This window comes from Sparus aurata, chromosome 18, assembly GCF_900880675.1.
Source record: "Sparus aurata chromosome 18, fSpaAur1.1, whole genome shotgun sequence".
NCBI lineage: Eukaryota > Metazoa > Chordata > Actinopteri > Spariformes > Sparidae > Sparus > Sparus aurata.
The window spans coordinates 10,546,404-10,568,745 of NC_044204.1; the positions used below are offsets into that span (position 1 = coordinate 10,546,404).

General features: G+C 42.1%; 2 protein-coding genes across 4 annotated transcripts in view; one reads left to right on the plus strand and one right to left on the minus strand.

The window, feature by feature from the left end:
- The window catches only part of gfra3 (GDNF family receptor alpha 3), a 63,116-nt gene extending 45,949 nt beyond the window's left edge, over positions 1 to 17,167 (plus strand). For 2 of the 3 annotated variants that reach the window (XM_030395531.1, XM_030395534.1), the window contains exons 7-8: positions 7,964 to 8,100; positions 16,710 to 17,167. In XM_030395531.1, the coding sequence (XP_030251391.1) occupies positions 7,964 to 8,100; positions 16,710 to 16,925 (353 nt within the window). In that variant the 3' untranslated portion in view covers positions 16,926 to 17,167. Of the gene's footprint in view, positions 1 to 7,963; positions 8,101 to 8,654; positions 9,103 to 16,709 lie in introns of those variants that run through there. The other variant, XM_030395532.1, reaches the window with a different exon arrangement.
- Positions 1,641 to 22,142, minus strand: LOC115568338 (gem-associated protein 2-like). Its single transcript, XM_030395535.1, has 3 exons — positions 21,900 to 22,142; positions 20,999 to 21,169; positions 1,641 to 1,731 (listed from the first exon to the last, which is right to left on the minus strand). The coding sequence occupies exons 1-3, from the start codon at positions 22,003 to 22,005 to the stop codon at positions 1,715 to 1,717; spliced, it is 294 nt and encodes a 97-aa protein (XP_030251395.1). The 5' UTR covers positions 22,006 to 22,142; the 3' UTR covers positions 1,641 to 1,714.
- Positions 22,143 to 22,342: the final 200 nt, after the last annotated feature.

Genomic DNA, 22,342 nt, shown 5'->3' on the forward strand with positions numbered 1-22,342 from the left:
TCAAATAAATAAGACTTGGCAAACATGCAGCTAGCTAGTAAATCAGGAGAGAACTGTTTGTCAGGAACACCATAGGCATGTGTAGTGCACTTGATGCACATGTACACTGTTCAGATAGAGAATAAAAGGATGGGTGTCAGTGAAGGATCTCAGCTTTTTCACTCCCAAGCATGTTTTCACAGTGAGGTTATTAAAATGTCTGGAGAAAAACAGACAAAAGGTGCTAACTGGACTGAGGGAGGTGGCATAGATGCTACACAGTAGATACAGAAAGGGAGAGTTTTTGTTCTTTAGAAACACATGTGGCCAGAAATAATGGACAAGACTGACACACCTTGATCCTGGCTGTCAATATAAACTCTAGTTAGTTGAGATGGTAAAATATACCACACCTTGAAAAAACATTTTGAGTCTGTACTCAAAACTAAAATGTGAAGATGAGTTTGTGATGTTAGGGGGACTGACTATGTATATTGCTGTCACAGTGAGTTTTCCAGGTCTACTCAATAATCTTATCTGGAAACTCAAACTGTGGTCAGACTCACTCCGTCAAAGTCAATGCTTCACATGTACCAGACATACAAAGGAATCGAAATTACGTTTCTAACTATTCCACGGTCAAGACAAGACATACTTGGCACTCAAACAGTAAAGTGCACAACAAATAAAGACGGACAGTAAATAAAGTAAATAAGTAAAGTGCACAGTAGATGAAGACATTTTACCAAAAAAACAAAGTTCACAGTGTAGATGTATTGAGCAGCAAAGTTATAGTTGTAATAGTGCAATAGTTTTTAGCTTCCTGACAGCCTGGTGGATAAAGCTGTTGGTGAGTCTGGTGGTGCGGGAACGGAGGCTCCTATACCTTCTACCAGAGGGTAGGAGGCTGAACAGATTGTGTGCAGGGTGGCTTGCATCGCTCACAATTGTGGTTGCTTTGCGGGTGAGGCGGGTGGTGTATATGTCCTGCAGGGAGGGGAGTGGGGCACCAATGATCCTTCCAGCTGCAACACTATGCGCTGCAGGGCTTTTCTGTTGTAGCCAGTGCAGCTCCCGCCCCACACAGTGATGCAACTGGAAAGGATGCTCTCGATGGTGCCTCGGTAGAATGTGCACATGATGGATGGTGGTGCACTCGCCTGAGTTTGCACAGGAAGTAGAGGCGCCGCTGGGCTTTCTTCGCCAGTAATGCAGTGTTGGTGGTCCAGGAGAGGTCCTTACTGATGTGCATCCCCAGGGATTTGGTGCTGTTCACTCTCTCCACAGCAGCACCATCGATGGTCAGTGGCAGGTGTTGGGTGAGGCCCCTCTGGAAGTCGACAACAATCTCTTTGGTCTTGCTGACATTCAGTAGGAGATTGTTGTTTCTGCACCATGTGGTAAGAAGGTTGACCTCCTTCCTGTAGTGACTCTCGTCGCACTTGGTGATGAGACCCACCAGAGTTGTGTCGTCCGCAAACTTCACTATGTGGTTGGTCCTGTAGGTTGTTGTGCAGTTCTGTGTCAGCAGGGTGAAGAGCAGGGGACTAAGCACACAGCCTTGGGGGGGCTCCTGTGCTCAGTGTGATGCTGCTCGAGGAGTTGTCGTCACACACTACTTGTGGCCTCTGACCGAGGAAGTCCAGCAGCCAGTTGAAAAGGGAGGTGCTGAGCCCCAATTTGTCAAGTTTGCAGATGAGTTGTTGTGGGATTATGGTATTGAGGTGGAGCGGGCTCACCGTGCAGGGAAACCTGTGTCAGGGAATGACAGACCCAGGCTGATTGTAGTCAAGTTTGTTAAGTACAAGGACAGATTAATGATTCTTCAGAGGGCCAAATACCTTAAAGGCTCCAAAATGTACATAAATGAGGACTATACAGATGCCGTCCGTCAGAAAAGAAAAGACCTAATGCCTAAGTTGAAAGCTGCTCGAGACATAGGGGACATCGCTTTTCTCCGTCACGACAAGCTGATTATACATCCCCGCAACAGCACCCCAAGACAGCAGGGAGATGTTTAACCCCAGCAGGTATGCACTGGAGCTGATTTCAACACCATCTTAACTGATCGAATAATTATAATTATATGGACTGCACTGATTAACATGACCCTGATGTCAATTTCTTTAGCAGATTTAGCAGAGAGTCTAATTCATGTAACTACTATAATGAAGATGAATTTCATATGTTAACTGGCAACTTGACCAGAAATTCCAATGTCTTCTCTACAACTCACTTAAATATACGCAGCCTTCCTAAGAATAATGATCAATTTACGCATTTCTTGTCAACGCTAAAACATGAATTTTCAATCATTGCCTTGACGGAAACATGGCTTTCTGATGAAAGTGTTGAGCTTTATAAAATACCTCAGTACACTTTAGTATTTTCAAATAGGAAGGAAAGAGCTGGGGGAGTAGTTGTTTTTGCTCATAACAAATATCAGATTAAAGTAAGAAAGGAATTGGATTTAATCTCAAATGAAACTGAGGTTGAATCTGTCTTTCTGGAATGAATGTCTTGCCCTGTTTTTGGTGGCAGAAATGTCATAATTGGTTGTATTTATTGTCCACCTCATGCTGAAGTTAATTATTTTAATGAAACACTCACAGCTTCACTTGATGTTATTAATAAGGAAGGTAAACTGTGTTATTTGCTTGGAGATTTTAACATCAATCTTATCAATATTGAGAACCATTCTTCTACTGTTAATTTTCTAAATGTGTTATATTCATCCTATTTTTTTTCCTCTTATTGACAAGCCAACCAGAGTGACCTGTAAAACAGGCACTCTTATTGATAACATTATAACTAATACATCTGATTATCCAGTAAACTCAGGAATATTATATTCTGACATTTCTGATCACTTTCCTGTATTCCATATCACTACAAGTAATGGTTTCAAACACAAGGCCCCCTGTCAGAACAGGTTTTCGTAAATTTAATGAAGATAACATCAAACGCTTTAGAGAAATGCTTTAAATAGTAAATTGGAATGATGTTTATGATCAGCAGGATGCCAACAAAGCCTATCAATCTTTTATTCATCTGTTCAAGACCGTATTTAATAAGTGCTTTCCACTTGTAAGCCTCAAAATCAATAAAAGACATGGTTTTAATAAACCCTGGTTCACTACAGGATTCTTAAAATCCTCACGGAAGAAAAACAGATTATTTAAAAGGTTTATGTAGCACCTTTAACCTCAATGTTAGGAAGAAAACCACATTCTCTAGGTTCAGAAAGTTGGACTCGATGTGGAAGTTGAACAGTGATCATTTATTACATCCACAACAGTATTATTTGCATGGAATTAGAAAACCCCAAAAACAAAATGGAGCTCTTTCCAAAAAAATAAATAATATAAAAAAATAAAACAAAGTTCAAAATAAATTGTCCTTTTTCTTCTGTATCAGAAGAATAAAGTTCAGTTCTGTGTTTGGTGTGTGGGTGTTTGTCAGTGCTTCTACTACCCGGGTAGATTTTGTGGTGAACGATCTTATCTGTATCAGAGTGCAGTGAGTAGAAGTCTGTCTTTGGGGTGGATCCCGTTCTCCGTTCTGTCGATCGCCTAGCTCGCCACTGAACCAGAAGGTTCAGAATTCTCGCTGATCAATCCCTGGTCCGGTAGAAATAAAAACCAGTTGGAGTCCGAACAAAGGGCTTAACACGGTCGTAGCCGCTCCTCTCTCTTTCACAACATTCACAGACTCTCTCCTAGGTCCGCCAGCTCACTCAGCAGGTGTGTTGCTCTGGGATCGGTGTATCGGCAGTGAGTGTAGTAGTGTGGGCGTGAGCAGAGCGTGCTCAACGACAATAAAAATGAATGCGGGGCTGATTCGCCACCTAGTGGTGGGGCACGGAAACTACATTCAAATGACATATATGGGCTTCTTTACCATATGGGTTACAGTTTATTTCTAATCCAACTCCACAGAACTGACACATATAAAACATATACAAACAAGTTCACTTATTTACTTCGTATGGCAAAGAAGAAATACTATTCTGATAATTTCAAAGAATCTACTAACTACATTAATACATGGAATATTAGTGAATTATTAAACAAGAAAAAGGCACCTGCAAAATTTCCATCCCAATTTACTGATGGCAAGTCCACATTCTCCAATCTCTCTGACATAGCAAATGAATTTAATAATTTCTTTGTAAATGTCAGTAGCACTTTTGCCAAGAAAATCTCTCCATCTAATAACTGCCTTACAGATAATATTACTGGTGTCTTCCCTGTCCTGCAAAACTTCGAACCACCCACAGTTAATGAAGTGATCAACATCATTGTAAATCTTAATAATTCAGCAGGGGGTCATGATGAAATCAAGGCTAAGCTCCTAAAGGAAGTAGCTCCCTTTATTAGCAAACCTTTAACACATGTCTTTGCTGTGTCACTATAGACTGGGGTAGTCCCTAGTGATCTTAAAGTGGCAAAGGTCTTACCTCTTTTTAAAGAAGGCGAACCCAGTGTTTTTAAGAATGATAGACCGATTTCTATCTTGCCATGCTTTTCCAAGGTCCTGGAAAAGTTAGTTTACACAAGAGTTATTACACACCTCAATGATAATGACATATTGTACAAACACCAATATGGTTTTCGCAAAAAGCACTCAACATATATGGCTCTTTTGCAACTTATTGATAACATTTCTAAAGCTCTGGACAAAAACATGTTTGCTATTGGTATATTCTTGGATCTCTCAAAAGCATTTGACACAGTTGACCATGATATTCTTCTGTTAAAACTCCACCGATATGGTCTTCAGGAAGTTGTGATCTAATGGTTTAGTGATTACCTTTGTAACAGAGAACAATATGTTTGTATTAATGGTCATGAATCGAAGAAAGCAAAATTATACTATGGTGTGCCTCAAGGGTCAATTCTTGGGCCCCTTCTGTTTTTGATTTTTATTAATGATTTCGCTGTAATGTCTGAGTCTTCTCTGCCCATTTTATTTGCGGATGATACTAACTTTGCCATGTCTCACCCTGACTTTGGATGTCTAATCAGAAATGCCAATACCACGCTGGAATACGCCTCAAGATGGTTTCAAATGAACAAGCTTTCCTTAAATGTAAACAAATCAAATTATATACTTTTTAGAAACAAAAATAAAACTTTACCTAAGCAGGACTCAAAGCTGCAAATTAATAACATTGAAATCAAACAAGTCTCGTGTGCAACATTTCTTGGTATATTAGTTGATGAAAGATTGTCCTGGGGAAACCATATTGAGCATGTATGCAAAAAAATTATGAAGTCCTATGGCATTATCAGAAGAGTCTCTTCCTTAGTTAATCAGTCCTGTCTTATGACATTATATCAGTTTAATTTATCCATATTTGACATACTGTAACATTGTTTGGGGTGCTTCATATTCCTCATACCTTAATCAGCTATTCTCAATTCAAAAAAGATTCTTGAATGATTTCAAATTCCACTAATCAAGCGCTATCTGCACCCTTATTTAGCAAATTTAAACTTTTATCATTTTTTTCTATTAATATGTTTCAAACATGTCTATTTACAGTGTGTCTAAATTCATTCATTACAAACGAGACATTTCAGGCACTTTTCATAAGTTTTTTTTGTTATCAGTTATTCACTCTTATTCAGTGAGGGGTCTGAAGAATTTTCATTTACCTCTTTGTCGTACCTCTAGTCATAAATCTTTTATCAAATTCCACGGCCCCCGACTCTGGAAATCTTTAGATAGGTCTCTTAAGCTTATATCATCCTACAAAATGTTTAGGAGTAGTCTGGTGAGGTATCTTCTATCCAGGCAAAATAATACTCATGTCTAGTATAACTGAAATGAATTAGTAATTTTATGGATATTTTTCACTCTGTTTATTTGTTTATTGTGTCTTTTCTTTGTTTCTTTCCCTTTTTTTGCTTTTTTGTTTCTCTTTTCTTTTTCTATTAGTTAATCTGTTTTAGTGATTTTGTATTGAGGGGGAGGATTTTATATAAGCCCTTTGGGCTTCTTTTCCTCTCCTACACAAATATTTGCCTTTGTATTATGAAATACAATGATTCTGTTTTTATCATTGTGCATATGAATATAAAAAAAAAAAAAAAAAAGCGGAACTGAAGTCAGTGAACATCATTCTGACATGAGTCTTTTTTTATTCAGGTGGGTGAGGGCTGGGTGGAGGGCAGAGCAGATTGCATCCTCTGTGGATGGTTTGGCTCGGTATGCAAACTGGAAGGGGTCTAGGGTGGGGGGTAGGATGGATTTGATGTGTGACATGACTAGCCGTTTAAAGCACTTCATGATGATGGGTGTCAGTGCCACAGGACGGTAATCGTTGAAGCAGGATGGAGCAGATTTCTTTGGCACAGGTATGATGGTGGCGGCCTTGAAACGTGATGGAACAACAGCTCGCCTCAGAAGTGTTAAAGATGTCTGTGAAGACATCCTGAAGCTCTTCTGCGCAGTCCTTCAGCACACGACCAGGGATGTTGTCAGGACCTGTGGCCTTGCAGATGTTGATAGCGGAGAGTGTCCTCTTTACGCTGGCGGCAGACGGACAGAGAGACAGAGAGGCAGGCAGGCAGGCAGGCAGGTGCTGTTGCTGTTCTCAGACCAGATTCATCCCTGGCTCTGAAGGCGTTGTCTCTGGCCCTCAGCAGCCTGTGGACGTCTCCTGTCAGCCATGGCTTCCGGTTAGCCCGAGTGATGATGCTTTTTGTGTGGGTCACATCATCGATGCACTTGGTGATGTAGGAGGACACAGTGTCTGTGTACTCCTCGATGTCTGTGTGGTTGTTGTAAGTGGCTGCCTGCTTAAACATTTCCCAGTCTGTTGTGTCAAAGCAGTCTTGAAGAGCAGAGGAGGCCCCCTCTGGCCAAACCACACAAGGTGCTGAGTGGGTGATTAACTGTTACTACCTTGGCCAAGGATGGTATCTTTTCACTTGTCTTCACTGGTTGTTTTTTCAGCATTTGGTTGGTTTGTTGGCAGGGTAACACAAACTACAGAACGGATTTCCCAAAACTTGGATGGAGGATGTGTCTCAGCCCAGAATAGACCTCAATAACTTTTTGTGTGGACGCTGATAAAGGGAGATTCCAGGAAACCTTCTCTTTCTTTCACATTGTGAGATAGGATGCTTTCTGACATTTTTGTAAATTTCTATGGGAATAATGCATGGTTTCGGTGGCTGCTAGCTATGACTGAGTACAATTTGATGGGGATCCTAGATCTGGTGATCTTCAGTTCTGGTTCAGCAGTTAAGGTGGTGAAACAGGGCTATAGAGTTTGATGTTTAGACATGAATGAATTTAAACGGGGCTGTTGGGCCTTGGTGGAGGTATGCACTCTACTGGATGCCATTTGCAATTCGTTAATCAGTAAGCTTTATAGCTGTGGGAGGCTGAGGATCAAGCCAGGCTCCAGTCTTCATGCTCAGCTGAGATAACCACGTCCTCCAGGTCTGTACTTGGTGCACATACCTGAGATTTGTATCAATCTTCCCTCTCACTTCACACTTTAAAAGTAAGTGAATTATTCCCAAAATAAGGAACTTTATTATTCAAAGCATTTCCCTCATTTCTGCTGCTAAGGACATTTGGGAAAATGGGATCAAATGAATTCCTTCGAGCATCACTGCATGCAAGAATCTTATTTATTTAAAGATATTTCCTAAGGACATATCTTAAGCTAATTTTCTGCAACCATTATTTTTTCTGATTAAAATGTCCTAAAAACTACAAGGAAAGGATGTCTCTTAACTCTGATGCTGTTTCAGAAACTTTTTTACCCAGAAGGCACTTGAGATACTTGGGGATTGTTTGGAAAATAGTCACATTTAAAAGGGAGCCAACAGCTCAAACAATAAAGCTGCCAAATAGATATGTAGGTTCACGCCCACTAAGCTGCAGCATCGCAGCACATGGGCCAGGCCAGAGGGACATACGAACACACACGCAGAGGCAGTGATGTGGCTGTGTCTCCATGCAGGTAACTCTATTACTTGGATGGGGAGTCCCGGCTCCCTGCCTGCGGACGCCACCAAGCCGCCTGCTCCCAGACCCTCCCCGCTCGTTCAGGAGGACGAGCTGCTGAGCAACAACCACCTGCCCGAACACAACAACATTGTGAGTGCACCTCAGCTCATCACACGCATCGTCTTCACATTTTACATTACCTCTCAGAATCTTAAACCAAGGCCTTTTCCATTATCTTTGGTTTGAGCTCATCCTGTCACTGTCACACACACTGTGTTGCTTATTTATGGCATTTGTTTCATCTCCGTCGCTGGAGCTTTTTATCTTTTTTTTTATCATTTTCCCCATGTGATTCTTGAAAGCACTAAACCTGATATTCCCTCGCTCCTTTTGGATTTTGACAACATGAGATTGACTTTATATTGACAGACGTTTACAATCAAATCTTTCCAATCACAGGTTAAGTGGATTAATTCTACCACATTAAATCTAGCTATGATATATGAGAACCTTTTATTTTGTTTAAAAAAAAAAAGGGTTATTGGAGATTTTAAAGCAAGCGGTCAAAGGTATCTCCAGAAATCCAGTAAGACCACAAACTGCTGTAGCTGTCTTTGGCTATAGCTAGCTGCTGTTAGTTGCTCAGTAAGCTGTGAAAATGAGTAGCCCTGTTGGCTTAATCATGTGGAGAGTCGCCGCTACAGGTCTCAGCTGGAACCGGGCTCAGCAGCCTCCCAGGGAACACACCTGGACACCGAACTGGAACTGAACACAGCTTCTGACAAAGACAGATGCCAGTTTGAAGAGAGAGGATGAAGTACAGAGGTGATCTACTGCAGCTCTGACCGCGACTATGACTTCAGGGACGAGTAGAAACGGCAAGTGAGGTGTTGGAATGGAGAGTGTAGAGTTCAAATTGTCGCCACATCTTACTTACTCGGGCCTAACCAGAAGTGATCGTGGAAAGGCACACCAAGACTGTTTAGCTGAGATTGATTTAGTTAATGTCCAGTTTGAATGAGGTGTGTTTTACGAGGAGTTTACAAGGTGATTAAGCTCATCTTAGGTAAATGTACAGAATGAAATTGGAATTCAGAAGGTTCAGATGTGTTTTTCTGTTTTAGTAAGAATAAAATGACTAAGGGTGTTTCATTTCTTCACACTTTGTGAGTTTGTGAAATGTAGAAAACCCGCCTCTGTTTTCTACATTGAAAATACAGGGGCAGCAACTCTCGAGGTACAAAGTGTGAGCTGATGCTCAAAGTGGTGTATGGTGGCCCCAAGGATCAAAACACAACATTTCACCTAACACAACAACAGATCGAGGCAGAAGTATTTTTTTTTTTTTGTGAAATGTCTTGTTTTCTGAAATATTGTGTATTCTAAAATGTGGTTTAACCTCAGGGCAACTTTATCATGGCCTCTACTCAGGCATAGCTTTGGTGAGAGTGGAAACTTTCTTATAGGCAAGTTGCCATTAAAAAACTTTATGCAAGTAGCTCGGTGAGACTGATGGGACTGTCGGTAGTTTTTTATAGCAGATATTTGGTCATGAACTAAATTACTGCATAAATTATAATGTTGACCTGCTGATGGTGCTGGTTAAAAAGTCAGAGGATCACAAAAGTTATGGCGAATCAACCTGACAGGAACATGATTGTCAAACACATTATGCCGGTAAAAGAGAAAAAGCCAAATGATCACCAAAGTCAGCAGGGTTACTATCTCTTACTGGCTCAAGACTGAAAAGAACCATTTAAATCTTACAAGCTAAGACAGCCCCAAACACATCCATGGTCCTGAACTCCAGCTGTCTAAAAGTCGCCTTGCTGAGCTCTGTTCACAGCACTCTGTTTCTGTGCCTGCACCTTTAAATGCTAATGAGCTGCGTCTGTCAACGCCTACTTGGGGAGCCTTGCCTGCTACCTCACTCTCAAGGAGGGGAAGCCCCTTATGCTAACGGTAGCATGCGCTAATGTTTACGGTGGATGTAACACTATTGCTCGCGGAGGTTTTTTCGTTCAACCGAACCAGTTTGACCCAGAATTGGACCCAGAAGTAGAGGCTCCGGAAGAAGTACAGACTCTGCGGCTGCAGCAGGACGTTTCAGAATGGGTAGTTTGGCTGAATAATATTTTGTTTGTATGTGTTGTTACAGTTACTGCCATGTAGCTAATGGCTAACAGCTAGCGAAAGCTGTGTTTGTCTCCAACACAGTCTCCAAACTGTTATACACTGTTCGCATCGTCTCTGTCTCCAGTCTGCACATGTTTCCAGACTTTTTACTGTGACAACCAAGCTCCCTCGTAATATTATTAACATCACACTCGCTTCAAACGCCATTGCATAGCAGACCGAAGTGGAGCTAACTAGTTAGCCAGTTTCCAGCTGACTTCACCATACTCGTCGGCAACTGTAAATACTATCAAACCGCGGCGACACTTATCGGTGGCTCGGGTGCAGTTGCTGGGTCCAGTATGGTTGAGACTGATTCTTTAAGGAGGGTCAGTGTCGAGGCAAAGCCAGCTTTGTACTGACACTCGTTACTGAAGCAGTCCGACGTGAGGTGGTTAGCACACACATACATACAAGCTAACACGAACCGCAGCCGGCATGTTGTCATTAAAAATGAAACACAACCACGGTCTCTTCTGCTGTTCTGTAGCTGGGACAGAATATAGGCACTTCTGTTGATTTATACGCCAACAGAGCAATTGCGTGTCTAGCTCTGAGCGACAACGTTGTGAAACACTGCTGTCTCTCCGCTGGACACACCGAACTTCACCTCGGGGATGAACGCCCCCCTCTCTGATATCTCCTATCACCGCGCAGAGGAGGTCGGCCTATGATAATGACTCCTTTCGTTACGTAACGAAAGGAGCAGAATCTGAACAGCCTGTAGGAGCGGCGTTTTACCAGTGGGTGGGCTGCAGAGACCATGCAGGACTCGCTTGTTTTCCTCATTCAGGGAGTTGGCAGGCTCAGGGAAGACCAGTTTATAGATGTAGAGAGCAGAGAAAACGTGTTTTTTATGATATGGGACCTTTTTTAAATGTGTCCGTTCCAACAGGACTGATGTGAGAGACCTGATGGATACAGTTTGGGTTATTCACAACATACATTTTCCCATTACTTGGTGCTTAGCAGGAGGCTTTCAACTACAACCAAACAACTGTCTAAACCAGGGGTACTCAAATACAAATCTTAAAGGGCCACAAAGATTTTTTTCGATGACTCAAAGGTCTTGTGTATTGAGGTCGGTCAGGCCACATGCAATAATACTTCAAAACAAAATGTCCTTTTCATTCAAATCAACAAGAATCTGAACTGAAATAAAATGTCATTTCCATTTTGACATAAATTAAAATACATAGTTGAATATTTCCTCTTTTTGTTTGCCTTCAAACATTGTGTCCATCACTTCAGTCATGCATTCTATTATTTTTGACTCTGAGAATGGCTTCTTGTGTTACCCAAAATCCACACCACTCTAAGTAAGCACTCTGTTGCTTTTTGTTGTTGTGTCATGTATGACTGACTAGAATCCTGCTTACAGCTTGATATGACGATTTCAGTGCATTTATTTGTTTTATGCTGATTTTCACTGTCCACGTCGCCGTCATGGCAGACAAAAAGTGTGACACTTTTGCCTGCCATGACGGCCACACGCCGGAGATGCAGCAGCTAACGTGAGTAGTTCAAAAACCTTCTTTTTCATAAACTCTGTATATACACAAACAATGTTCTCAATGCTCGTGATCATGAGTAGAGACCCTGGTGATGCTACGAGCAAAGTTTCATGTTGTGTCAAACCTTCTTAGTGTTCTAAAAATAGCGATTTTGATGCCATTGTATCTCTGCCCCTAGCACTCAGGTTTTCGGGCACGTTAATTTTGAACCAATCTATGGTAAATCTTAAAAGTGCGTCTTTCGTGGAAATTATGCTTTTACACGAAGGTTTGACTCGTATTCAATCGCAAATAAAGCCTTGGTTGCTTTTTGGCGAGAGTTTCACTTTAAAATCAGATTATGAATTTCTGCATTAGTGTAACATAACTCAATTAAAGCTGCAAGCAGCGTTGAACGGGCCCTCGCAGTCCACGCGCGTAGGGGCGTGCTGCTGTCGGTGCATGCTGCCGTCGGGCATGCTCAAGCTACACCTTCCGCTGAGGAAGTCGTTGCTTCATAATTCGATGGACTGCTATTGCCGGTTTGAAATAATGTACGCTGAAGTCAGAAAAACTGTGTGAACTGCTGCATGATTCCCCGGGCAAAGACTGAGTCGATGCTCCGCCTCTGGAGCTGGCTGAAGAGAATGTGCACCCTAGGCATGATGCAATGAAATAGTTTCAGGAAGAAGCTGAGTATCATCCTCCAGTAGCCTCACAAACCTTCTAGCACAGTGGTAGGGTCAATCTCCCCTGATGCTTTTAAAACACTGGATGATGTCACCTTTGTGCTAAAACGGTGTTCACTGCACAGATATGGATGTTCCATCTCACTCTGTTTGCTCTCTGGAGTCTGTGTGCCACCACTGTGTCACGCACACTGGTTCTCTCTGGAGATCTTGAAAAAAATCCATAAAAGCCAGTCAGGTCAGAGAAGAACTGATTAACTGATGGGATGTGAGATGTCACCTGCTGCATTATGAAATCTGAAGAAGAGGAAGAAATTGCAGCTCATGGGGGAGTTGCTGTTGTGCTTGTCCCTCTGGGGCTTTAACAGCCAAAAGTGTAAGTCCTACATCTAAAATAAGACCATCAGCCGAAAGCCAACAAGATTTCCTACATGTCTATGTATATGTTGTCTACGTGAAGTAAAAGATGTGGGATCCAAATCAAGCTGAAGAGAACTTTTTCTACAGTTCTTCCAGCTGCTCTCCACTGTAGCTATGATGTCACGCATTCTATTTCAAGCAACACCAGTGTTGGGAATAACGGCGTTAGAATAAACGGCGTTACTCACAGCGTTACTTTTTTTCAGTAACAGGTAATCTAACCAATATTACTATTTCCATCGTTACAATGCCGTCACCGTTACCGACTATTAAATGTGGCGCGTGACAAACTGAAGCTGATCACTGAAGCTGTTGTCATCCATCTCGGCTCTCAGCCACCGGAGCTGCAGAGCTGTATTTTTTTTTTCCTCCGGTGAGGGAGGAGGGAGGAGCGAGACAACCGCATAAGTGGTGATGATTGGCTCCCTAACGTTGAGTGAGAGTTCTTAAGCCAATCAGTGGCAATGTTCGGTTTACAGTCACTTTTTGGCAAGGCTTTGCCAAAAAGTGACTGCCCCGTGTAACCTTGTCAGGCAGCCTCATGCTTCCTTATCTTACAACAGCAGCAGCAGCATAAACAACAACGACAATAAAAGTATACCACCAAAACTCACCTCATGATTGTTAATTTAAAGACAAGTTGTAGTGTATGACAGAATGACAGCCTACTTCTCAATACAACATATCCTCGCAGTTATGCTGTGGACTGCAGTAACACCCCCGATGGGCGTTCCCGTTGGGGTCAGTCGTTTTTTGGCAAGCAGTCGTTTTCTGGCACAACACCTGTTGTACCGGAGGCTGGGTACCCACTTCCCTGCCCTCCCGCCGACCCGTGAGAATCCGCAGATGGGACTGCGCGCAGATCCGTTGTGAATAAGACTTTCTCTTAAATGACTCTGAGCTCCTCCCACCCAGCTGTTCTTTCTTCAGCTCCCCGCGAGTGTTGGGGTGAGGGGGGACTTGCTGCTGTGTTCAATGACAGTTTTAAATGTCGGCTTCTTCCCACAGGTACATACTCCTCTTTTGAACTGGAATTGTTTGTGGTGGAGTTCGCAAGTCCTGTGTTGTGTGCAGTTGTCTATCGCCCTACGAAATCTAATAAGGGCTTTATCCATGAGTTCTGAGTTTCTGGATGACATCCTCCCAAAATATGACAAGCTCCTGATCTGTGGGGATTTTAATGTTCACGTTTGTTGCCCATCTGACCAATTCGCCACTGACTTCAAAAGCCTGTTGGCAACTTTTAATTTAATTCAATCTGTGGATAAACCAACGCACCATCTTGGGCACACATTGGACCTTGTTATTTCATTCGGGCTCTCAGTTTTCCTCAAAGAGATTCTGAGACTGCAATCTCAGATCATCTCCCCATTGTTTTTGAACTGATAGCGCCCCAACCAGTCAGCAAACCTCTTGCTCCGTCCCGTCAGCGGCGTATCATCACTCCCTCCACGGCCTATTAATTTACTGTTGCTTTCAATGACTCACAGTTTTTTGCCTTGAACGGCTTGGCTTCCCCTCTCTGTCCTGATCATTTTCTCTCCTCCTTCCACTCCACCTGTGCTGGGATCCTGGACACCATTGCCCCTTTTAGGCAAAAATCTGCCAAACCAAGAACGGACCCCTGGTTAAACGACACCACCTGCGTCATCAGGCATCGTTGCAGGCAGGCGGAACGCAGATGGTAGAAAGACAAACTGCATGTGTCTGCATGTGGAAATGTTAAGGGACTGCCTCACTGATTATCAGAGAGCTGTATGTGAAGCAAAATCTCAGTACCTCTCTAATATTATTTCTAGCAGCAGTCATTTTCCCAAGGTGTTATTTGATACAATTAATGCTGTTGTTAACCCATGCACTTCTGCCATGACTGATGTTTCAATAGCCACTTGTGAGAATTTTCTTCATCATTTTGTTGTCAAAGTGGATTCTGTCTCAAAAGACACCAGTAAGAGTGTCATTATGAATACTAATAAGGATCTGCTTGTTGCCCCAGCTCATTCTGTTGTGTTTGACCAGTTTGAGTTGGTTTCCCTCTATTCTCTTGGTGACGTAGTGAAATCTCTGAAACCTACAAATTGCCCATTGGATATTGTCCCTGCTAAAGTGCTGAAAATGGTTTTTAATACTGTGGGGCCCAGTCTCCTGGTTTTTATTAACTCCTGCCTCAGATTAGGAACTGTCCCAGCTGCCTTTTAAACATGCTGTGGTCAGTCCCCTTCTTAAAAAGCCTAATCTTGACCCCTCAGTGTTATCAAATTTTAGACCTGTTTCCAATCTGCCCTTTCTTTCTAAGGTTTTAGAAAAAGTTGTTTTTATACAATTACAGTCCTTTCTCGAAGACAACTCTGTTCTTGAAAAGTTCCAATCTGGGTTTGGGTCTCGTCACAGCACCGAGTCTGCACTGTTAAAGGTGCACAACGATATTGCTCTGTCTGTGGATGCCAAGTTCCCCGTTGTCTTAGTGCTGCTTGATCTCACAGCAGCCTTTGACATGGTGGACCATTCAGTCCTCCAGTCACGTCTAAGTAATTATGTTGGCATCCACAGCACTGCATTGAAGTGGTTTACATCTTACTTGTCCAGTAGAACCTTCTCCGTTATGGCTGGTGACCTGTCCTCTTCCAGTGCTCCTCTCTCCTGTGGAGTCCCACAATGATCTATTCTTTGCCCTATCCTCTTTTCATTGTACATCTTACCACTTGGGTCAATTATAGCAAGGCACAACCCCTCCTTTCACTGCTATGCAGACGACTTACAACTCTATCTGCCAGTGAAGCCAAATAGTAACAGTGCACAATGTTCTTTGTTTGATTGTATTGCTGATGTTAAGCAGTGGTTGGCCCAAAATGTTCTTCATTTAAATGATGATAAAACTGAATGTATTGTGTTTGGGGATGCTGTGACGGCTGGCTTTGGCACCTTGTCTTCAAAGCTCAGTTCAACTGTTAGAAATCTGGGAGTGACCTTTGACAATCATCTGAGGTTTGACAAACAAATCAGCAATGTTTTCAGGACTAGTTTTTTCCAGTTACGTCTTCTGGCCAAAGTTAAAATGTTTTTAAGCTGTCACGACCTTGAGAAAGCCATCCATGCTCTAATAAGTTCAAGGCTAGACTACTGCAATGCACTTTGTTAGAGTCTCCCAGTCTTCTCTTAGTCGCCTTCAACTTGTGCAAAACGCTGCTGCCCGTCTTTTAACCAACAATAACAGATGTGTGCACATCACTCCTGTTCTTAACTCCCTTCATTGGCTTCCGTGTCCTTAATCGAATTGATTTTAAACTTTTAATGTTTGTTTTTAAAGCTCTTAACGGCCTCACCACATGGTATTTATCTGAGCTTTTAACTGTCCATAATCTTGGGAGAGCTCTGAGGTCAACTAACCAACTATTGCTGGACGTGCCCAGGTCAAAATACAAACACTGGGGTGACCGACCCTTTTCTGTTGCTGCTCCCAGGCTCTGGACTAAGCTCCCCGCTGAGATGCGTCTTATTTCTGACCTGGGCCTCTTCAAATCTAGGCTAAAAACCTATTTATTTAGGATGGCTTTTAATACCCAGTAGCGTGATGACATTTTTTATCTTATTTTATCTCATTTGATTTTGCTGTATTTTGTTGCTTTCACTGTTTTTTATTGTTTTCATTTATTCTTTTATTTATTACCTGCTGTAAAGCACTTTGGTACACCGAAAGGATTGTTGTAAAGGGCTGTATAAATAAAGTACATTACATTACATTAAATCATGTTGGGGTAAAGGTGGTAATTATTGTAGTAATCTGAGGGTAAATTTAAATATGTTTCTAATACTTTGCTTGGTAATTGCCACCTATTTAACATGACCTTTGCGGGAGTCTCACCAATTCAGATTCATGTGAGAATTGAGGGGAACACTTCCTGTTGAATAATGCTGATGCTTTGAAGCACTGTAAAATGTAAAAATACCTAAGCTGCCCGCGATGCTGTCTCCTTCCTGTCAGGTGGTGGAGAGTGAGGAAGAGGAGGAGCTGACACAGACAGAGATGGAGGAGGATGAAAGTGGCCAGTTTGATGTCATCCCGCTTTACTCAGAGGGCGCCACCGTCTCTAACCTGAGCTCCCCTGGCACAGGCGGGGCTGCATCGCTCACGGCTGGCGCTCCAAAAGCAATCCTACTGCTCCTTCTGTTTCTGTCTGCCTCCCTCAGCTGGGGATAGAATGGAAAACAGAGAGAATACACATACACACACACAAACAAACACACACACATGCACACTATCATATTTAATGGACCTACGATCCTGGACTCAGGGACGTGCACATGATTATAGAGGGGCAGGGGCTCAAAGTCAGAATAGGGCAGTATGTGCTCGTGCACACAGCACGCCCACCACATTTTTTCAGGCCTGAATAACACAATATGTAGATTGATTAATGTAAAATGAATAAAGTAATTATAGAAAGCTAACTACTTAGCTGTGTAGCTGTGAGTGATATGCAATTGCCATTTATTTTGTGTCAACAAATTATATTCAACATGAGTTTATTCACATTATCATAATACTGAGATTTAGAAGACATGCGATTCAGCTGCAATTCTTAAAACGCAATGAAACACTGGTTTATTATTAGGCTATTTATTGGAGGGCAAACTAGAAATACATGCTGCACTGCTATGACTGTTAATAGGAACAGCAATGTTTACAACAGCAAAGTCACAGTGAACTCAATATCTGGAAGAAGGCGACAGAGCTGTCAGATTATTAGATTATTCTTAACTCTCATTAACAAGCAGTTAGCTTAACAAACACAAATTAGCGCTTTTCTGAAATGTAACCCATATTTAGGCACGTTGAATTAGTGGAAGGCGACTTGTTAGCCCCCACAAGGAAGTTATGTTAATGTATTTATAACTCGCAAAGGTTCAAGTCGCTCCACTGTCACGTCTCATCTATGTGCATGGTGGAGTTCTCCATGAGGCAGCGGATTCTCAGTCTCTCTCGCTCTCTCTCTCCGGCATTTCCTGTAGTCTCTACAACGAGAGTTCTTCTGTCACGCCCACTAATTTGTAGTCCGGCGAACTTGACTACTCAAGCCACGTTCGGCCATCTTTATAGTCTTTATAAAGGTCTCTCTCTCTCTCTCTCTCTCTCTCTCTCTCTCTCTCTCTCTCTCACACACACTCTCACACACACACACCTCCACCCATTTATATGTTTGGCTTGCTTATGTTTTTGATGTTGCTAGTTGTTGAAAGCAACTGTTTATTGAAGTAGGTGGTTTGTGTTCTTGGAGAAAAGATTTAATAAATACTGTTGATTGTAACTGAGTCTGTGATTATTTTGCACAATCCCGTATTATAATAACAGCTGGTTGAGATGGTCAGGGCTCGGATTTACCACATCCCTCTTATCTAATTATTGATATTTTCATAATATTGGCAATTTGACTAATTTCAGGCTTTGAGACTAAAGGTATTTCATTTGAATATTGATCCCTGTTTTCAGGGTGGTGCCCGATGTTCATGAATGAATCATAGTTACCTACGTTTCATTAATTAACTATAATAATTGTATTAATAATAATAATTGTATTAATAATCAAAAATCAATATCGATTTCCAACACTACAAATGTATCAATATAAACTGTATCTAGACCACATTTCCATTTATCTGGTGAGCCCACAAGGCTAGCAGAGGAAGGCTGATCATTTTAGAATAAGCTGTCAACTCTCTCAAGACATAACAATGGGGTGCTTTCCCATCCCCATCACCTTACCATTCTGCGTGGCATCTGGTCCACTCATAACTTCACCATAGCATACTACACCATGCTAAAAAAACATTTTAGTGTTTTCTTTGGTTTTAATTTGGTTTTTACTTAATTTATTCCAAGGGCTCAGATAAAATAGCCTATGAACAGTCCCAAACCTGAGGTAGCAGCGTAATTGGATTACTGGCTATAGGCAACTAAAATTCTTTTATTTGCCTTCCTGAAGTGTCAGAAACAGTTCAAGCTTTTTAGCATCCCAATGAACTTAGCTGGTTAAGTTGATAACAATACGGTCTACAGACACCGAACACGTCTTCTTCTCTTGTCTTATTTATGGCTACCCTTGAAAGTAAACCAATAGCAGCTCCAGATAGATGCGCTCTTGCATTTGGCTCATGGTGATTTCATTTGAATTATTATTATTTTTTAAGTGGAGGAATAGATAGCACATTTGACAGGCTGTTTAAGTGTGTGCGCAAAAACAGGACAAAGGATGTCAGTGGTATAAAAAAATCTGGGTGAAATGGTCCTTCTATCCTGAGAGTCTCGTTCTGCCTACGCCCCCCTCTGTCCCTCCCTCCTCCACGCATGCACTCCACGCTTTGTGGGGGCGTGGCTTTGGACGGAACACTGACAGGAGGGGGGGTGGGACTTAGAGGAGGTGCCACTTTCAAATCTTGCTAGCTCTCTTGCTAGCTCTCCAGGATTGTAGACCCCAGCTTTAAAGGTCCCATATTATGAAAAACACGTTTTCTCTGGTCTCTGCATGTATGAGCTGGTCCTCCCTGAGCCTACCAATTCCCAGAATGAGGAAAGCAAATGATTCCTGCATGGTCTCTGCAGCCCACCCACTGGTAAAACAGCGCTCCTACAGGCTGTTCAGATTCTGCTCCTGTCGTTACGTAACGAAAGGAGTCATTATCATAGACCGACCTCCTCTGCACGGTGATAGGAGATATCCGAGAGGGGGGCGTCCATCCCTGAGGTGAAGTTCGGTGTGTCCACCAGTAAGATAGCAGTGTTTCGCAACATCGTCGCTCAGAGCTAGACACGCAAATAGCTCTGTTGTTAGTTGTAAAAATCAACATAAGTATATGTTCTGTCCCAGCTACAGAACAACAGAAGAGACAGTGGTTGCGTTTCATTTAACGACAACGTGCCGGCTGCGGTTTGTGTTAGCTTGTGGGTGTGTGCTAACCACCTCACATCGGACTGCTTCAGTAACGAGGGTCAGTACAAAGCTGGCTTTGCATCCTCGTAAAAAGATCAGTCTCAACCATACCAGACCCAGCAACTGCACCCGAGCCAGCGATAAGTGTTGCCATGTTTTGATAGTATTTACAGTTGCCTACGAGTATGGTGAAGTCAGCTGGAAATCGGCTAACTAGTTAGCTCCGCTTCGGTCCGCTATGCAATGGCGATTGAAGAAAAAAATCTCCACGAGCCATAGTGATACATATATATATACACACAGGGACGTGCACATGATTATAGATCATAGCGCGCGCCAAATTTATTTTCAGGCCTCAATAACACAATATGTAGATTAATTTAAAATTAGTAAACAAAGCAATTTATTTATTGCAAACTAGAAATACAAGCTACACATCTAAAAATGTGACAAAACCAAGAAATGACTACTGTGACTGCTACTGTGACTGTTAGTAGAACAACGATGTTTACATGTTTACTTCTGGAAGAAGTTTAAGATTTGTGGCAGATAAACAGCCACACAGACAGCTGTCAGATTAGATTATTATCTCTCATTAACAAGCAGTTAGCTTAACAAGGACAAATGGACTCTTCTGAAATATGACTCATATTTAAGCACGTTGAATAAGTGGAAGGCGACTTGTTAGCCTCCACAAGAAAGTTATGTTAATGAATTTATAACTCACAAAGGTTCACATCGCTCCACTGTCATGTCTCATCTACGTGCGTGGTGCAGTTCTCGATGAGGTAGCGGCTTCACTCTCTCTCTCTCTTTGTCTTCAAAATAAGAGCTTTACATTGCACCTCATTGGTGTTTAGAACTAGGTTCTTAGCGGGGGGCTTTTAATTTGAAAGTAGCGACCGTTAATAGAGAGGGACAGAGCGGAGCAGCGGACAGAGAACACACACACACACACACACACACACACCATATTAGGAGGAAATACGTACGGTAGATAACAATGGCATTTTTATACCGCCGTTTTTTGACATCCCTTTGCACAACAGGAATTTATGTATTCATTAAAAAACACACAAAAAGGGCACTTTATAATACGAGGCAAAAAGGACAGGGGCTCAAGCACCGGGAGCTTGGTTTGGAGAGGCCTTTTATCCGATTGCATGACGGGCGCAAGTGGAACTGTAATTTTAACATGAATACTTTATTTGCACTATAATAACTGCAGGAGAGGATGGACTTATTGTCTCTGTGTGACTGGAACTGGAACATCAACATATGACATCTTAATATAATTCCATGCAAAGACCTATTGCCAACCCAGTCCTGCACACTGCACTTGTACCTGGCACTGTTTTTTTGGTGGTTCCTGCTCCACTTTCCTCCTCCTCCTCTTCCATCTCCTCCTCCTCCCTCTCCTGTCCCTCCTCATCTGTCTCTTCCTCCTCCTCACTCCTATGACCGGCATTATCCTGTCGCTCTGCATCAACTCCATGACTGACACTGGCCTTGTCAGCTAATAATAACAATAACAGCAACAAAGATACACGTTATGGCACTTTTGCAAATAATTCACAGTGTTAGAACACAAATACAATATAAAATCAACATAACACAAGTGCCACACACACACACACACACACACACACACACACACAAACTGTAAATAAATTACTCACGTTAATGTATTTTTCTTGAGCTGGTAAAAATTGCTATATATTTATGTAGAAACAACAGAAAAACAGTATGTATAGCCTATATATTCAAATATTATCTATTTAACTTTGAACACAGACTCCCTCCTGAAATATGTTTTCTTCTGCAATAAGGACATTTGTGCGTTTTTCTGGTCAGCCAGCATGGATTTTATTTTTAATTGATAAAGCAGATTAATGATTTATGCAGGTGTAACAGGTGTTCAACAGAAAACACATTTCAACCAATGAGACTTGTTGTTTTGCTTTGTTTGTTTGTTAAAAGCAAAACAAACACGTCTCATTGGCTTAAATGTGTGTTTTATGTTTTTGTGGCGTTTATGTTTTGAGCCCTGTCACTATGTGACGGACAATAAAGTTTTTTGAATCTTGAATCATTAGCTAGCAACATCATCACTAGCAAACAAACATGTCGGTGCTGTGGAACTTCTTCGGAGTAAATGGGACAGATAAAACACAAGCCATCTGCAATCTATGCAACGGGAGCATAGATTAGATAGATACAACCCGACCCAGGGCAGCCCGACATACCGGCATTGGGTCTGCTGCTGGATCCCGTTTCTTCCCTGGCCTGGCGGACTGTAGCCGCGCTGACCTTCACCCCTCCACCACTAAAAGCTCTGTTAATATGGAGCATTAGGCTGCATCCTGTTGTATTAACCGTTTTTTCTTTCTTGCCCTTAATTTTTCTGCTCCACCCATCTCTTTTACGGCTTATTTCTTTTTAACATGTTTGCTAACTTGAATTTATCCCGCTCCTCTTTCTTATGTTCCTGTTTAATAAAAGAACAATAACGGTTTAATGACTGACTGAGCGGCTGAGCAAATCACATTTCAATAGAAACAAGGATCAGCTCAAGTTGGGAGGGGCCACTCGTATCCCCCCTTAATATGCAAAATATTAGATTGACCCAGTCTGGCGTTCCACTCTGTGCCACCTGCGGCCGTTTTATGGGGTAAAAAAACGTTCCGAC

Coding starts and splice junctions, on each gene's coding strand:
- LOC115568338 (XM_030395535.1), bottom strand. CDS start 22,005: ATGCTCCATATTAACAGAGCTTTTAGTGGTGGAGGGGTGAAGGTCAGC. Junction 21,170..21,899: donor CAGCAGCAGACCCAATGCCG/GTATGTCGGGCT, acceptor TGTTATTATTAG/CTGACAAGGCCAGTGTCAGT.